The following is a 15,539-nucleotide window of genomic DNA, read 5'->3' as shown; positions in this document are numbered from 1 at the left end:
GCTTGGGGTCGGTATGATTTTTAAATGCTTAAAGCTTCTCCTGCTCACCAAGACTGCATGTATTTCATCACAAATACAGTACAAACTGTAAAATTATGAAATGTTATTGCACTATAAAGTAACGGTTTAAAAGTAATTTATCATTTAATTGAATCATTTATTCCAGTGATTTAAAGATGAATTTTTCAGCTCCAATACTCCAGTCTTCAGAGTTATACATGATCCTACAGAAATCACTCTAATATTAATTATTATTGCTATTATTATTATTATTATTATTATTATTATTAATGGTAATAGTAATAAAAGCAATAATGACTGGAGTAATAAGTTTATATGAAACTACATACAATAAGTAATTAATAAATATTTAGTATTTCACTCTTTTTTTTACATTTAATAAATGCCACCTTGATGAACAGAATAATATTATTTATATGTATAAATATATTTATTTATTTGACCAGTAGTGTATGTATGAGGCATTTTCTCAAATATTTACAGGGTTCATACACATTTTTACTACGGAAATTTCATGACTCCATGATTTTTCCAAGACTTTCAAGTACAATTTTATGACCTAATGTTTCATGCAGTGTCTACTTATGCGTAGTAAAAGAAGAACAGTACATGTTTAAATTTATTACAGCATATTGTAATGTGTATGTATGTATGTATATATATATATATATATATATATATATATATATATATATATATATATATATATATATATATATATTGTAAAACATGCAACAATTTAGTTTCAGCTCATATTTGTAAAAATTTATTTAGATGCTTACACCACACTAATGTGAGAGTATGTGATGCGCCAAGGACAGAATAGAAGTAAATAACCTATATTCAAGTATACAGATATTTAATTATTATTACCATTTTTTTTTTGCTTATTCCTTGTATTTTTATTATTGTTGTGTTGTTTGGTAATTATTGAAAATATAAAACTAATAAAAACACTTGTTAAAAAAAAGTATACAGATATCTGTTTTTCATGACTTTTCCAAAACTTTCTGGGTTTTTCTGTTTTTCCAAAACTTTTCCAGGCCTGGAAAATGCCATGTCAAAATTCCATGACTTTTCCAGGTTTTCCATGACCGTATGAACCCTTTATATATACAATGGTGCGAAAAAGTGTTTGGCCCCTCATTGATTATTTTTTTGCATGTTTGTCGCAGTATTTCCAATTATCAAACAAATTTAAATATTATTCAGAGACAACACAATTGAACACATCATGCAGCTTTGAAATGAAGATTCTTCTTATTAAGGGAAAACAGAGTACTGAAGTACATAGTCCTGCGTGAAAGAGTTGTTCACATCCTTTACTTGTTTAAAACCTCCATGACTTTCTTTTTTCCCGTTAAACATGAAGAAGATATTTTAAAGAAAGTTGGAAATCTGTTACCATTTTGACTTTTCCTACAAGGTAAGTTTCCAGCTATCTTCAAAATATCTTTTTTTGTGTTCAACAGAATAAGGAAACTCATAAAGGTTTATAACCACTTTAGTGAGCAAATGTTGAACTTTTGGGTGAACTGTCCCTTAATGCATAAGAGTGTCTGAAATTCTTTGTCTCCCCCTCTGAGAGAATGCACACATTATGTGTCCACTACGAGTCCTTTAACCTCAGAGCAACAATTCATTCTGCATGTGTGTGTGTGTGCGTGCGTGTGCGCATGTTTTAAGATGAACAACTCTCACACACCAGGTCAGACTGGAAAGATCCGACTGCATCTCTTGACTTCTCGCCTTTATTCTTCATATTTTGGGTCTGTTTCAGAGTTAAACAGGTATGTTGCTTTCCTTCATTATTAGCTCATATTCCTGCTGTCTCGATATTCAAGTGTATTTTCATTTTCTGTGTTGTGTGTCATATTTTAGTTAGCAGCACATTCCTTTTTTAAGTTTGATTGTGATTAGTCTGGAAAGTTTACTTAGGTGTGCTGTATGTTCAGTTTTGACTCTACTAAAGCACAAAACACAATAGTATGTTTGCAAATGTTTAAGAGACATCCAAAGTTAAAGAAAGAGTTATAAATAAAAATGTGCTCACTATTTACTCTCAAGCTGTTTCAAACTTTTTTTTTCTGCTGAACACAAAAGGAGTTATGTTGAAAGGTGTTACAAACCGGTAACCATTGACCTCCATAGTAGAGAAAAACAAATACTGTTGAAGTCACTGGTTACAGGTTTAAAACATTTTTTAAAATAACATCTTTTGTCTTTAACAGAGGAAAGAATCTCAGGTTTGTAATAAGTGAATGAGTAAATGATGACAGAATTTTAATTTAATTTATACTTTCCCTTTAACATACTAGCTTTTATTTGATAAACTAAATTTATCAAATTTATTATTTATTTGATAAAGCTGTCGGTGTTCCCACAGGTTTGAAATATACTTGCGGTGGTTGCCGGATTAAAACTCACCATTTACCCACATCACATGAATAGTTAACTATATGCGAAAAACATAATATTATTTTTAACAATAATTATTGATTTGTTTTATTATGACACTGTTATACACGGCTTATTTTCAATGTGGATACAAAATTATGTTTTTGTTATTTTGGATTTTGGGTGGATACAAAAACATGTAAAAGGATGTTAAACACAGTGGAAAAAAAAGTGTCACTAAATATACTTGGGCAGCTGTTAATATAGCTGGGTAGCCCGCCCCAGATCAAGCCCATGGGGCCTATCATACACCCTGCACAGTTTGGCGCAAGGCGCGGCGCAATAGTCTTTTGGTAGTTTCAGCTTGGCGCAAGAGTCGTTTTGAGGCATTGCGCTATGCTGTTTAAATAGCAAATGCATTTGTGCGCCCATAGGCGTTCTGGTCTAAAAAGGAAAGCGTTCTGAGGCGGACCGCTGGCGCGTTGCTATTTTGAGAAACTATAATAGAGTTTTCATTAGACGCACTGCTTAATACGCACAAGAGAGCAATAGGCAAATATCTTTAAATATGAAAAAATGTAAATATTAAGGATATATATAGGATATAATAAGAATAGACAGGGCTTGAAATTAACTTTTTTACTTGGTAGCACCGGTGCTCCCAACTTCAAATATTTAGGAGCACAAAAAAAAAATTTAGGAGCACCAGAAAAAATTTAGGAGCACCCACCAAAAATAAATGAGCACAGCTGCAAATTGTTTTTTAAAGGATTTATTGTATTTTAAAACAACATTAATAGGACTGACAAAAACCAGAAACAACTATCTAACTAAAGCTGCGAAAACATTGATATTTGTGAGCAATAATTCCAAAAGGAATGTCTAATAATTAGGCCATAGAATATTAATGATGATAAAAAATGACAATAATAGTAACAATGAATTCCATTTCTCATTATGATACTGCCTTGAATGTGCATGAATGTAGGTTATCTGCTATAAAAAGTCTGTTACTTTATGAAAAATAATTGTATAGTTTGCATCAAACAAAAATAAAGCATTGCAGTAAGAAATATTCATTTGGTACTGCTGTTTTTATATGCATGTCAATTTAATAAATAATATTTATGCTAAAAACAAACAAAAGATTATAATAAATAATTAAATTCAATGCTGAAAGCTGCAAAGCAGTCATCAGTAAATAAATAAAAAATAATATACACCACAAAAAAGAATAGATAAAAGAAAGTAAGTAAAGTCTCACTTCTATCACTCTTTAAAAGTTTTGGTTTCAGTTTGTGTCAATTTAAAGGTTCAGTCTGAGCTGATCTTCATTTTTCTGTGTTAGTGGAAAGCAGGCGAGTCAGTCGACCCAATTTATGAGCAGGCAGAGCAAGATTCTTGCGCTAACCATCGGCGCAATACCGGTCTTTGTTATGAGCCGCAGTTTCAGTGTAAACTTAGTAAAGGCGAGCTTATTTGGCGATGATATGTACAGTATTAGATTTGACTTTTAGCGGACATTTGCGCTGAAAACGCAGTGAATGCAACGCATGGAGATTCGGGCGCCTTCTCCAAGAAGCGCGTACTCGATTGATCTCAGCTGGCGGATCATTATTCACCACGTGACGTGTCATGATCGCTTTCATCTGCGCCTCAACTTTAGGTGGGGTTTGCAAACCTTTGTGCTTTAAGTTTTTACTCTTCAGCCGTTTGCATTTCCCGTGGTCATAAAAGCTCCTTCCCTGTCACCTGACAGCGGAATTCGTTGAGTGATTGACAGCTAATATGAACCAATATAGCGGCAGGGAAGAGCGATTCAGCACGTTTTTACAAAAAATCAAAACAGGTCGCACTACAACTATTATCTGCAGTCGCACTAATGCGCCCAAATATATTATGAGGTCGCATAGATCAATTTTCGGGCGCATATGCGACCAATTTCGAGCCCTGATAGATATAGAATATAAATATAAAGGATTAAAATATTACAAAACATATTATTTTCTAGCCTACATAAATATGAAAAATCACTGCTTTTATGTCTTCTTCATCTCGGGAGGCTTTTTCAGTTCATTCATAACAATTTGCTTTTGTATAATGTTATTATTATCAGCAGTATTATTTATTATATCCATATTTATATCTGTTTTATTAAAAACAAGCTTAGATTTGCCCACCTGTCAGGTTTTAGACCATATGGGGCACATCATGTGTTTTAGGATATAACTCAGGTTTTTGCGCACATTTTGCTATTATTATTCATTTATTAGTTTGCTGGAAATTAGAATTGAATTTAGAAATAGTTTTGAAACGAATATTTGCGCTTAACAAACAAAAGTATTTATTTATAGACTAATTGATGTCTGTGCGTAAAGGTTTCCCTATCCAAGAGCGAAAGTGATCCATTATCTCTCATTTTCACGCAGTAGATGCTCTGTTTAACAGTTTTCTGTTAAAAAACTGTTAACTGTTTGCTTGTGAAATGCTCATTTTTTTCCACTTAGACTTATTTTGCGTCCTGTAAATAGTGAATGCGCTCTTGGCGTGAAGCAGCTGGGTCTTAAAGGGAATGGGAGATGTGACTTTAATTGGTTTATTCTCAAAACACACCTATACCTCATTAAGAAAATAAACTCAACCCTTTTAGACCATGCGCCACGGCGCAGGGCAGATTTCCCGTCCTTAAATTAGCAAAAACTATATTCAGCGCAGTCTCAATTGCAAAAAATCTTCCAGTGCAATGGGTTAAAGTAAAAAAAAAAAAAAACACTGCTGAAATAAAAAAGAAATCCACAATTTCAACTTTTATGCTATTCAAGAACTATGCACACCCACTGGCAGGTGAAACCTGCTTCTATCTTTTTTAAGTTTAAAGCCAACTTGAAGCACTTGAACTTAAAACATTTTAGATGAGTATATAAAATAGCCTATGTAATGTATTAACATCAGTGGCGCAGTAGGTAGTGCTGTCGTCTCACAGCAAGAAGATTACTGGTTCGAGCCTCGGCTGGGTCAGTTGGCATGGATTAACCATTACTAACTCTGAAAGCTGGACTGACACTGTTTTAATTCTGTTTCAATGTGAAGCTGCTTTGACACAATCTACATTGTAAAAGCGCTATACAAATAAAAATGTATTAAATGAATGGTGTACATATATTTTGCAGCCAGTGTAGACCAATCATTTTGTCTTCTTCAAGTGTATAGTAAAGTTTTTTTGAGTCGTTTAGATTAAAAAATTAATTATTTAATGTTTCTCTCGTGAGAGTGACTGTGTGTGCGCAGTCAGCTGCGAAGTCAAGCGAAAGTAGTGAACAGGTAATGCAAAAACGCATACAAGCTTTAGAAAGTGAAAGCAAAAGTTGAATCCCGGACATTTTAGGAGATTTAGAAACCGGCCAGACAAACTATTTAAGTCCCAAAAAGGCATGTGTGTGTGGGTCTGCAGAGCACATCAGACTGTCCGTGTTGACAGGTCTTGCACACACAGAACGAAACGGGTACATGAGAAAGATTTTTCCACTACTTAATCGATCACAGATGTTTGGTTATTTTGGGTGGATACAAAAACATGTAAAAGGATGTTAAACACAGTGGAAAAAAAAGTGTCACTTAATATACTTGGGCGGCTGTTAATATAGCTGGGTAGCCCACCCCAAGTAAAGCCTATGTGTGGGAAGCACTGGCTGGCTGTATATCTCAATCAGCACCCTTGTTAAGTAATAAGTGTACTGATCAGGGAGTCAGGTATATTTATATGGAAGGTAAATCCTGCCAATTTTAAATAAATCAAATAAACATTAGAAGTGAAAATGAAAATCAGATTAACAATTTCATTTTAAAACACTGTTCACAAAATATCTGCCAAAATTGAAAACGAAATGAAATTATTTCATTTTCATTTTCATTTTGACAACACATCGTCCGAGTCAAATTGATAATTAAAATGAAGTTGCCAATTTAACATTTCATTTTCACTGCATTTCCACGTCAAGACTGCCAATATTAAAATAAAAAGCCAAACTGAAAAATAAAATGCAAACACAATTTTTACAAAGCGTGTTATTAATGTTCAAGCTTTAATAGTGACACAATTCAAATGAAAATGCAAATTTAAGCTTTCCATTTATTGACACTTTTTCATTTTCGATTTCATTTTCAACTTAAAGCTGTATGCAAAGCTTATGCTAATCAGTGGGAGGGGCGTGAAGCATGGTTTTGATGGATGGGACAGCGTGAGTTACTAGACTAAATACAGTATAACAGTTGTAAAATGGCAAAAACTGTTAATCAGCTTTTACGTGAAGCAGCTGCTGCATTGGTACAGCAAGGAGGTAGGGTTATAGTCAATTTCCAAGAGAATCACGTGACTCAAATCATCAAACGTAATACCAAACGAAAGATGCTTTCTACACTCTTTTTAACATGATTGAACTGAATGAACACAGCTATATAGGGTTGGAATAATCTAGACATTTATAATTGTTTAATGGTTGAAATGTTATCGCTATATGACACAATCAAATTATTTAGCTATAATGTTCTCTTAAAAACTGTTTTTATAAATTATTAGCTCTGCTGTTGTTTGTAAATATCAGTTTTTATTATGTACAAGGTAGACAGTCTCTAGTCATGCTCAGTGTGTCTCAATGTGTAGTGAACCAAACTCATCAGTGCCCGAATTCACGCACACGACCTACTGATCATACTGATACCTGAATGACACTCATAAGAGATAAGAAATTGATCACGATTTAATGATAATTGATTTAAAATGCAGTTTTCTTTTATTTCAGGTCTGATGGAGGAGACAGGCCATGATGTCAAAACAAGAGAGAAAACTGGCTCACTGAAGAGAAAAGATGAGAAATGTTTGACCTGCACTCAGTGTGGAAAGAGTCTGAGCTGCAAACAGAGTCTCAGGAATCACATGATGATCCACACTGGAGAGAAACCGTTCACATGTGCTCAGTGCGGGAAGAGTTTCAGACAATCATCAGTCCTTAATGAACACATGAAGATCCACACTGGAGAGAAACCATTCACATGTGCTCAGTGCGGGACAAGTTTCAGACAATCATCAAACCTTCATGAACACATGAGAATTCACACTGGAGAGAAACCGTTCACATGTGCTCAGTGCGCGACGAGTTTCAGACAATCATCAGGCCTTAATCAACACATGAAGATCCACACTGGGAAGAAACCGTTCACATGTGCTCAGTGCGGGACGAGTTTCAGACGTTCATCACACCTTAATTATCATATGAGGATTCACACTGGAGAGAAACCGTTCACATGTGTTCAGTGCGGGACGAGTTTCAGACAATCATCAAACCTTAATGAACACATGAAGATCCACACTGGGGAGAAACGGTTCACATGTGCTCAGTGCGGGACGAGTTTCAGACGTTCATCACACCTTAATTATCATATGATGATTCACACTGGAGAGAAACCGTTCACATGTGTTCAGTGCGGGAAGAGTTTCAAAAAATCAGCACACCTTAATCTACACATGTTGATCCACACTGGAGAGAAAACACACAAATGTGATCAATGCAGCAAAACATTTTTGAGGGCTTCAGATCTGAAGAACCATCTTAGAGTTCACACAAAGGAGAGACCTTATTCATGTTCATTGTGTGGGAAGAGATTTAAATATCAGATCACTTTAAAAGCACATCAGAAGATTCACACTGGTGTGAGAGAGTATATGTGCTTTGAGTGTAAGAAGACTTTTATTACAGCTGGACAACTGAAACGGCACGAGAGGATTCACACTGGAGAGAAACATACATGATGTTTCAAAACATTTTGAGGATTCCAGAGCTGAAGAACCATCTTAGAGTTCATTCTTTGCTGCTTTGTTTAAAGACGTCTATGTAGGGCTGGACAATAATTCAATATCACTCTATATCGCGATAGATTTTATTTCAATAACGGTGTTATGATTTTTTTAACCCATTTCCGGTATTTCGATATAAATCTGCAAATATATAAATATATACATTAGGGCTGCACAAAAACGGAAAAAATGCTAATCACGATTATTTTGCTCAAAAAGTTAATCACAATTAATAATGTTGATTATTTGATTATTACAAAAAATATACGATTATCAATAATCACGATTAAACAGCTACACAATGATGAAATGAACAGTTGGATGTGCCAAAACTTTCTTCGGTTAAACAAAGAGAAAACTGAAGTCATTGCACTTGGGAACAGAGATGAGGTTCTCAAGGTAAATGCACCTTCGCTCTAGGGGTCAACCAACTAAAATAAGGTCAAGAATTTTGGTGTGACTCTGGAGTTAGATCTGAGTTTCAGTAATCATGTCAGTTAGTAAATCAGGACACTATCATCTTAAAAACATTACAAGATCTAGATGCTTTGTTTGCAGTGAGGACTTAGAGAAACCTTTTCATGCTTTTATCACCAGCAGGGTGGATTACTGTGACGGCCTCCTCAATGGGCTTCCCAAAAACACTGAGAGTTGCAGCTCATCCAGAAGATCAGAGCACATCACACCAGTCCTCAGGTCTTTACAATGGCTCCCAGTCACATTCACAACAGATTTTAAAGCATTATTACTTGTTTATAAAAAACTACATCACAGACATAACAGATCGTTAAGATCATTAGGATCAAGCAAATGAGAAATTCCAAGAGTTCGGTCAAAACAGAGAGAATCAGGTTTCAGCAACTACTCCACCAATCAGCTTGCAGAAATGATCAGATGTGCTTCAACATTAGGCACATTCAAATCAAGACTGAAAACACGTCTGTTTAGCTGTGCCTTTACTGAATGAGCACTAGGCTACGTCTGACTGATCACAGTATTTGTGTCTTTGTTTATTTCATTCCCTTTAAACCATTTCTAAAAATATTTTTAAATGTTTTAATCATTTTTATTCTTTGCTAGTTTTATTTCTTATACTTGTTGTGTTTTATGTTTCTTTTATTGTTGTTTAAGTAAAGAACTTTGAATTACCATTGTGTATGAAATGTGCTCTAAATAAACTTACTGATTTCTTAATTTGTTTGTCACACCTTAATGTTTCAGATCACCAAACAAATTTAAATATTACTCAGAGACAGCACACGACAACACATTGTGGTGAAATGAGGGTTCTTGTAAATAAGGGAAAACAACATACAAAACTAACTAGTCTTGCGTGAAAAAGAAAAGAATCAGTTGTTCACATCCTTTACTTGTTCAAAGCCTTTATGACTTTCTTTTTTTCTGTCAAACATAAACGAAAATATTTTAAAGGAAGCTGAAAACATGTCAGCATTTTGGCTACTGTTTAAGTTAATAGTTACACGCTTCCAGTTTCCTTCTAAATATCTTCTCTTGTGTTCAACAGAATAAAGAAATTAATAAAGAAATTATAACCTCTTGAGTGTGAGTAAGTGTTGAATTTTGGGGTGAACTGTCCCTTTAAGCTGAAGATTGTCTGAAATTCTTTCTCACTCCCTCACTAAGAATCTCTGCTCATTATCTGTCTGATATGAGCCATTTGACCTTGAAACAACAATTCATTCTGTGTGTGTGAATGTTTTAAGATGAACAACACACACACACCAAATCAGACTGGAAAGATCCGACTGCATCTCTTGACTTCTCGCCTTTATTCTTCATCTGTTTCAGCTATATACAGGTATGTTGCTTTCCTTCACTATTAGCTCATGTTCTGTCTCGATATTATGTGTATTTTTAAATGTATTCTTTCTGTGTTGTGTGTCATATTTTAGTTAGCAGCACATTCCTTTTCAAGTTTGAATGTGGTTAGTCTTTAAAGTTTACTTAAGTCTGCTGTATGTTAATTTCTGACTCTATAAAGCACAAAATACCACAGTATGTTTGCAAATGATTAAGAGATATCCAAAGTATAGTTTAAAAAATGAAAATGTGCTCACTATTTATTCAATCTCTAACTATTTTAAACATGTATGAATTTCTTTTTTCTGTTGAACAGAAAAGTAGTAAAAATGTTAGAAATAGGTAACCATTGACTACCAAAGTAGGAAAAGGAGCATTCTAGCAAGTAGATTTTCACTTGCCCCCCTAAAAAATGTTTGTAATTGAATACATTTAATAATATGATGATATTAATAATAATTTAATGATAACAAATAGAGGTGGCACAGTGGCTCAGTGGTTAGCGCTGTGGCCTCACAGCAAGAAGGTTGCTGGTTCGAGTCCCGGCTGTCGGCATTTCTGTGTGGAGTTTGTATGTTCCTCTAGTGTTGGTGTGGGTTTCCTCCGGATACTCTGGTTTCCCCCACAGTCCAAAAACATGTGCAATAGATGAATTGGATTAACTAAATTTGCTGTATTATACGAGTGTGTGTGTGTGTGTGTATGAGAATGTATGGGTACTGGTACTGAAAGGGCATCCGCTGTGTAAAACATATGCCAGAATAGCTGGCAGTTTATTCTGCTGTAGTGACCACTGATAAATAAGGGAATAAGATGAAGAAAAATAAATGAATGAAAGAAGGAGTGAATATATGAATAACAAATATAGCTCGGGTCAGTCCTCAGCAGTAAATATATGGAGAACTCTTAAACAAATGTTGCTGTAAGGAAAGTAATTAAACCATTATGGTAATAGATATAAAAACATTTCATAAAGTTTTATTGAGATGGACTGTTGGTGATTGTATGGGTGTTGCCAGATAGATATGAGCAATTCCATGCAAATGTAAGTTTTTACCAAAATACGGAAACCATTTCTGGTTTTTTTGTGTAAGCAAGTATTTTACAGTACTTTAAAAATACTCAAAAAATGCATCTGTCAATGTTTTCAAACTATTCTATTTGATTTACCAAAGTCACACAAATGGTAATTTCACATGCATCACATCCATAACAGAGAGATGTCACATCCATAACAACACTTTTTCCTCAGAAATGTGTAAATATTAAATTAATAAAACCAAGCATTTTTGTTTTATAGAGAGCCGACTCTCATCCTTTTGATTAGCATTATTTCTTTTGGGTTGTGCAGTTTAATTCACATAATTTCTACAAAGTGTGCTGTATACTGTAAACTCGCAGACTTTTTTTGTCACATCCATAACGCATGCTTATTTTCCTCATTTAAAGTACAAAACACGTTTACAGATTGATATTCTTCTGCTCCCATAACTCTGTGGCTAGTTGCTCTAGAAAATATAATTAAATTTTCCAATATAATGTTAACATATACTTTCTCTGTCAATTTATGTGTTGAGTTTTTACTGCAAATGTCGCATCCATAACGCTGGAATTGCTCATATACATGAGTAAAGGAAAGGTTTTAAGACTTACAACACAATATTTCAGTAGATTTAAGAGTTTTTAAGACTCCTCAGACACCCTGATTAAAAATCACATAAGCTGCGTCCGAAACTGCATACTTCCATACTATACAGTACGCTAAAATCAGTATGCGAGACGAGTAGTGTCCGAATTCCTAGAATTCGAAAATCAATATGGGATAAGTACCTGGATGACTTACTTCCGGCGAGATTCTGGAGTGCGCATCCCATGCACGCTGCGCTATTCCATAAAGCCCCGCGAGAGAATTCATGAATGGAAGTGAATCGACGCCACTGACGCAGGTAGGTCATGTGACCATGACAAAATGGCGGATGTAGTACATCCGAATTCCATTCATACTTTTCAAATTCATACTGTATAGAACGTACTTTTCTAACGGCCGAGTAGTACGTTTAAATTCAAATGCAGTACCTACTGAGTAGTAGGCGGTTTCGGAAGCAGCCATAGTGTGAGCTGGACTTTAGATAGGATTGTATTCAATTACCAAAATAATCACGTGGCTCAAATCATCAAACGTAATAAAAAACAAAAGATGCTTTCTAAACTCTTTTTAACATGAATGAGCCGAAATGAACAGCTATATAGGCTTGGAAAAATCTAGACATTTATAATTGTTTAATGGTTGATATGTTATCGCTATATGACACAATCAAATTATTTAGCTATAATGTTCTTTTAAAAACTTTACATGAATTTAAATTGAAATTAAATGATTGTTTGCAAATTAAGAGTTTTTATTTAAAATCAGGACGGTCTCTACTCGGTGTGTCTCAATGTGTAGTGAACCAAGCTCATCAGTGCACTTAACAGAGCCCGAATTCATGCACACGATCATACTGATAAACAACCTGGATAAAATACCATCAAATTTATCATGATTTAAACTGCATCTTTCTTACTTTTACTTCAGGTATAATGGAGGAGACACGCCATCATGTCAAAACAAAAGAGAAAACTGGCTCACTGAAGAGAAAAGACAAAACATGTTTGACCTGCACTCAGTGTGGACAGAGTCTGGGATGCAAACAGAGTCTCAGGAATCACATGACGATTCACACTGGAGAGAAACCGTTCACATGTGATCAGTGCGGGACGAGTTTCAGACGTTCATCATACCTTAATAAACACATGTTGATCCACACTGGAGAGAAACCACACGAATGTGATCAATGCAGCAAAACATTTTTGAGTGCTCCAGAGCTCAAGGTCCATCTTACAGTTCACACAAAGGAGAAACCTTATTCATGTTCATTGTGTGGGAAGAGATTTAAATATCAGCAAAGTTTAAAAGCACATCAGAAGATCCACACTGGTGTGAGAGAGTTTATGTGCTTTGAGTGTAAGAAGACTTTTATTAGAGCTGAACATCTGAAACAGCACCAGAGGATTCACACTGGAGAGAAACCGTACATGTGTTTACACTGCGACAAGAGATTCAGTCAATCAGGAGATCTGAAAGCACATGAGAGGATCCACACTGGAGAGAAACCGTTCACATGTGCTCAGTGCGGGACGAGTTTCAGGCGTTCGTCACACCTTAATCTACACATGTTGATCCACACTGGAGAGAAAACACACAAATGTGATCAATGCAGCAAAAGATTTTTGAGGGCATCAGAGCTGAAGAACCATCTTACAGTTCACACAAAGGAGAAACCTTATCCATGTTCATTGTGTGGAAAGAGATTTGCACGTCAACTTAATTTAAAAGCACATCAGAAGATCCACACTGGTGTGAGAGAGTATATGTGCTTTGAGTGTGAGAAGACTTTTATTACAGCTGGAGAACTGAAACAGCACCAGATGATTCACACTGGAGAAAAACCGTACATGTGTTTACACTGCGACAAGACATTCAGTCGGGCAGGAGATCTGAAAATACATGAGAGGATTCACACTGGAGAGAAACCGTACACATGTGTTCAGTGCGGGACGAGTTTCAGCTGTTCATCAAGTCTTAATCGACACATGTTGATCCACAATGGAGAGAAAACACACAAATGTGATCAATGCAGCAAAATATTTTTGAGGGCATCAGAGCTGAAGAGCCATCTTACAGTTCACACAAAGAAGAAACCTTATTCATGTTCATTGTGTAGAAAGAAATTTGCATATCTGTCAAGTTTTAACACGCATAAGAAGATCCACTCTGGTGTGAGAGAGTATGTGTGCTCTGAGTGTGAGAAGACTTTTATTACAGCTAGAAATCTGAAGGAGCACCAGAGGATTCACACTGGAGAGAAACCGTACATGTGTTCATACTGCAACAAGACATTCAGTCTGTTAGGAAACCTGAAAAGACATGAGAGGATCCACACTGGAGAGAAACGGTACAGATGTGATCAGTGTCCGAAGAGTTTCAGACAGTCTGTGCAGCTTAAGAAACACTTGAAAAGGCACAAGAGAAAGAAACTGATTAAATGAAAATACCAATGTAAGAGATTGAATTTGTTGGCTGTGCATATTTGCTTGATTTTATTAGTTATGTTTTCTCAGTCATGTTAAATTGTAATTATTTTGCTGAGTAGAATACAATCTTGATCAGAGATGCCCAAACTAACGGCGAGCGGGCCAATGTTGGCGCATGGTAACCATTGATTTGGCCCGCCATCGCATCTAAGAAGAGTGGAAGAATGATAGGGATGATTTCAAGATTGTCATTTCAAACATATTGTAACCTTTTGCTTTATAGTTAAAAGCTAAACATTTCAATTAAATCTTGTAAATAATCAGATTTAGTTGAAATGTACATACTGTCACCTGATGGATAAATGCAGAGACTTTGGTGAGCAAATCAAGTGCTTGGCTAGTGTATTTAGCATTAAACTCCACTGTTCACTGTTACGTTTTTACTGCAATAAGTTATCATTTTGAAAGTTACACTGCATCAGTTAATATGATTTAAAGTAGGGCTGCAACTAATGATCATTTTACTAATCGGTTAATCTGTTGATTCTTTTTCCGATTAATCGATGAATCAGATAAAAAAGAAAAACTGTTTATTCAAAAAAGCTCATCCCTGAGCTGTTATAATAATATTAATATTCATAATAATAATAATAATAATAAAAATAATAAACTAAGTACTTTGTCCTGTTTTCAATCCAAATATCTAAATATTTTTAAATCAAGACACATACTAGACACATGAAAAAGCATAAGAAATTGTGTCGTTTTAAAAAAAAAAAAACACCTCAAAATTAAGTGATTGTTTGATTAAAACAGGCTAAATTAATTGTGAATTGGGTAAGAAAAATAATCTTAATTAGATATAATCTAACACAGAAGTTTTACTAGTTCACAAAAACATGTAAGTGATTGCGATCTAACTTGAGATGGTCGTCGCCATGTTTACTTGAAGCCGCACGCATGCCTCATTCATAAAAAGCAGAACACGCAGGAATCAGCACATTAATTCACCAGTTACTCCCCATATACATGCAAGTAAGTGGCTGGTGAACTTAGAGAAGAGTAGATTCAACTTTAGTTACTTTCACTGTGTAATGTGTATCTGATATGAATAAAACACATCAGCATATTATATTTGAATGGATTGTGAGACTCTTGTGTGTTTTACAAACTCTTAGAAATGTATTGTTTTAATAGTACTTGTGTGTATTGCGAGATACAAGATGTGCAGCACCTGAAACTACAGATACTGTAAGCCTGTGCTGGCATTTCTCCTGCGGTGTTGCTATCAGTGTGTGAAGAGCGGGAGAAGAGGGTTGCATTGACAATCCAACACAATGGGCAGCACACTGAACACATTTGATAAGTGGTCAGA

At 35.1% G+C, this 15,539-nt stretch overlaps 2 protein-coding genes and 1 long non-coding RNA gene across 6 annotated transcripts in view; 2 read left to right on the top strand and 1 right to left on the bottom strand.

Annotated features, from left to right (window-relative positions):
• kiss1rb (KISS1 receptor b) overlaps positions 1 to 15,539 on the top strand; it is a 360,900-nt gene that overhangs the window by 150,465 nt on the left and 194,896 nt on the right. The gene's annotated exons all lie outside the window — the stretch shown is intronic.
• Positions 1 to 15,539, bottom strand: part of LOC147844535 (uncharacterized) — a 31,690-nt gene that overhangs the window by 14,840 nt on the left and 1,311 nt on the right. The window lies entirely within an intron of this gene.
• Positions 1,733 to 14,732, top strand: LOC147844536 (uncharacterized). Its single transcript, XM_088650992.1, has 3 exons — positions 1,733 to 1,811; positions 7,218 to 8,212; positions 12,602 to 14,732. The coding sequence occupies exons 2-3, from the start codon at positions 7,223 to 7,225 to the stop codon at positions 14,177 to 14,179; spliced, it is 2,568 nt and encodes an 855-aa protein (XP_088507118.1). The 5' UTR covers positions 1,733 to 1,811; positions 7,218 to 7,222; the 3' UTR covers positions 14,180 to 14,732.

The sequence above is a fragment of the Danio rerio genome, chromosome 5 (assembly GCF_052040795.2).
Source record: "Danio rerio strain M-AB ecotype USA chromosome 5, GRCz13ab, whole genome shotgun sequence".
In the NCBI taxonomy this organism is placed as follows: domain Eukaryota; kingdom Metazoa; phylum Chordata; class Actinopteri; order Cypriniformes; family Danionidae; genus Danio; species Danio rerio.
Note: the sequence above shows the minus strand (reverse complement) of the source record. Positions and strands in the feature narration are given on the sequence as shown.

What these genes read in the sequence shown, in the direction of transcription:
- LOC147844536 (XM_088650992.1), top strand. Translation starts at nt 7,223, where the DNA reads ATGGAGGAGACAGGCCATGATGTCAAAACAAGAGAGAAAACTGGCTCA. An exon ending in AGAGGATTCACACTGGAGAG is followed by an intron (nt 8,213 to 12,601) that starts AAACATACATGA and finishes TACTGATAAACA; the next exon opens with ACCTGGATAAAATACCATCA.